At 48.8% G+C, this 1,247-nt stretch overlaps 1 protein-coding gene across 1 annotated transcript in view; it reads left to right on the top strand.

Annotated features, from left to right (window-relative positions):
• LOC101851073 (sodium bicarbonate transporter-like protein 11) overlaps positions 1–1,247 on the top strand; it is a gene marked incomplete in the record, with an annotated part of 43,239 nt that overhangs the window by 37,832 nt on the left and 4,160 nt on the right. The window contains 1 exon segment of the mRNA XM_013087857.2: positions 1,015–1,210. Within this exon segment, the coding sequence (XP_012943311.1) occupies positions 1,015–1,210 (196 nt within the window).

Below are 1,247 nucleotides of genomic sequence, written 5' to 3'. Positions count from 1 at the left end.
ATCATCATCATCATCATCATCATCATCATCATCATCATCATCATCATCATCATTATCATCATCATCATCATTCCTTTCCTCCTGTGTTGTTTTCTCTTAAATGAGAACAAGAACTACCTTGTTGACACATTTTCCACGCAATTTACAAATATCCAACACTAAATTGAGGGTATGCATCTTCCCCACCACTTATCCTTCCAGATTTTCCTCAACCATGACCATTTCCTCATCTTCCACATTGTTTCAACCCAACCATTTCCTCATCTTCAACATTGTCTCAACCCTAACCATTTCCTCATCTTCCACATTTTCTCAACCCTAACCATTTCCTCGTCTTCCCCAAGCTTAATCCCTTCCTCATTATCCCCAATCCTAACCCTTCCCACATCTTTCCCACTCCTAACCCCTTTCCCCAATGTCCCAAACCCTAAACCTTCCTCATCTTCCTCACCTCCTACATTTCCCCCGACTCTAAACCCGTTCGTCATATTCCTCATCTCTCGATCTCCCCCAGTCCAAAACTCTCCCTCTTCCCTCAAAATATTCATCATCTTCCCCAATTCTAAACCCTTCCTCATCATCCTCAGCACCTGGATCATCCTCATCTTCCCCACCTTCCTCTACCCTAAACCCATCCCTTAACTCCTTCCACAAATCCCCCCCTCCACCCTAACCCCTCTCTCATCTTCTTCTACATCTTTCCCAAACCCTTCAACCCTTCCTCACCATCCTCATCTTCCTCATCTCCCCCCACCCGAAACCTTCGGTGTCGGTAGCCTAGTGGTTAGGCCACCGGACTCGTAATCGTGAGATTACGGGTTCGGGTGTTCAAGCCTCTGCTCGGCCCGACGTTGAGTTCTTGGGAAAGGCACTTTGCACGAATTTCCCACTTGGCTCGGTCCTTTCGGGAGACGTACGTTAAACTAGGAGGTCCCGCCTCTTAAATAACCTAATAGTGTTGATAGGAGCGTTAAACCTATACCGTTTCACCATTTTCACCCCGACCTTCCCCAGAGTGGTGCACGTGCGAGAGACCCGTGTGTCCGGCATCCTGTCTCACGTGCTGATCGGCCTGTCCATGCTGATGCTGCCCACCCCACTCACGTACATCCCGCGCGCAGTCCTGGACGGCCTGTTCCTCTATGTGGCCATCACGGCGCTCTACGGCAACCAGCTCTTTGACCGGGTCCTGCTACTCTTCACAGAACAGGTACCTTATTGTAGATCAAAGAGGTGATAGTAACCCC

The sequence above is a fragment of the Aplysia californica genome, unplaced genomic scaffold (assembly GCF_000002075.1).
Source record: "Aplysia californica isolate F4 #8 unplaced genomic scaffold, AplCal3.0 scaffold00647, whole genome shotgun sequence".
Lineage (NCBI taxonomy): Eukaryota > Metazoa > Mollusca > Gastropoda > Aplysiida > Aplysiidae > Aplysia > Aplysia californica.
The sequence above is the reverse complement of the archived record's forward strand: the minus strand, read 5'-3'. Positions and strand labels throughout refer to the sequence as shown.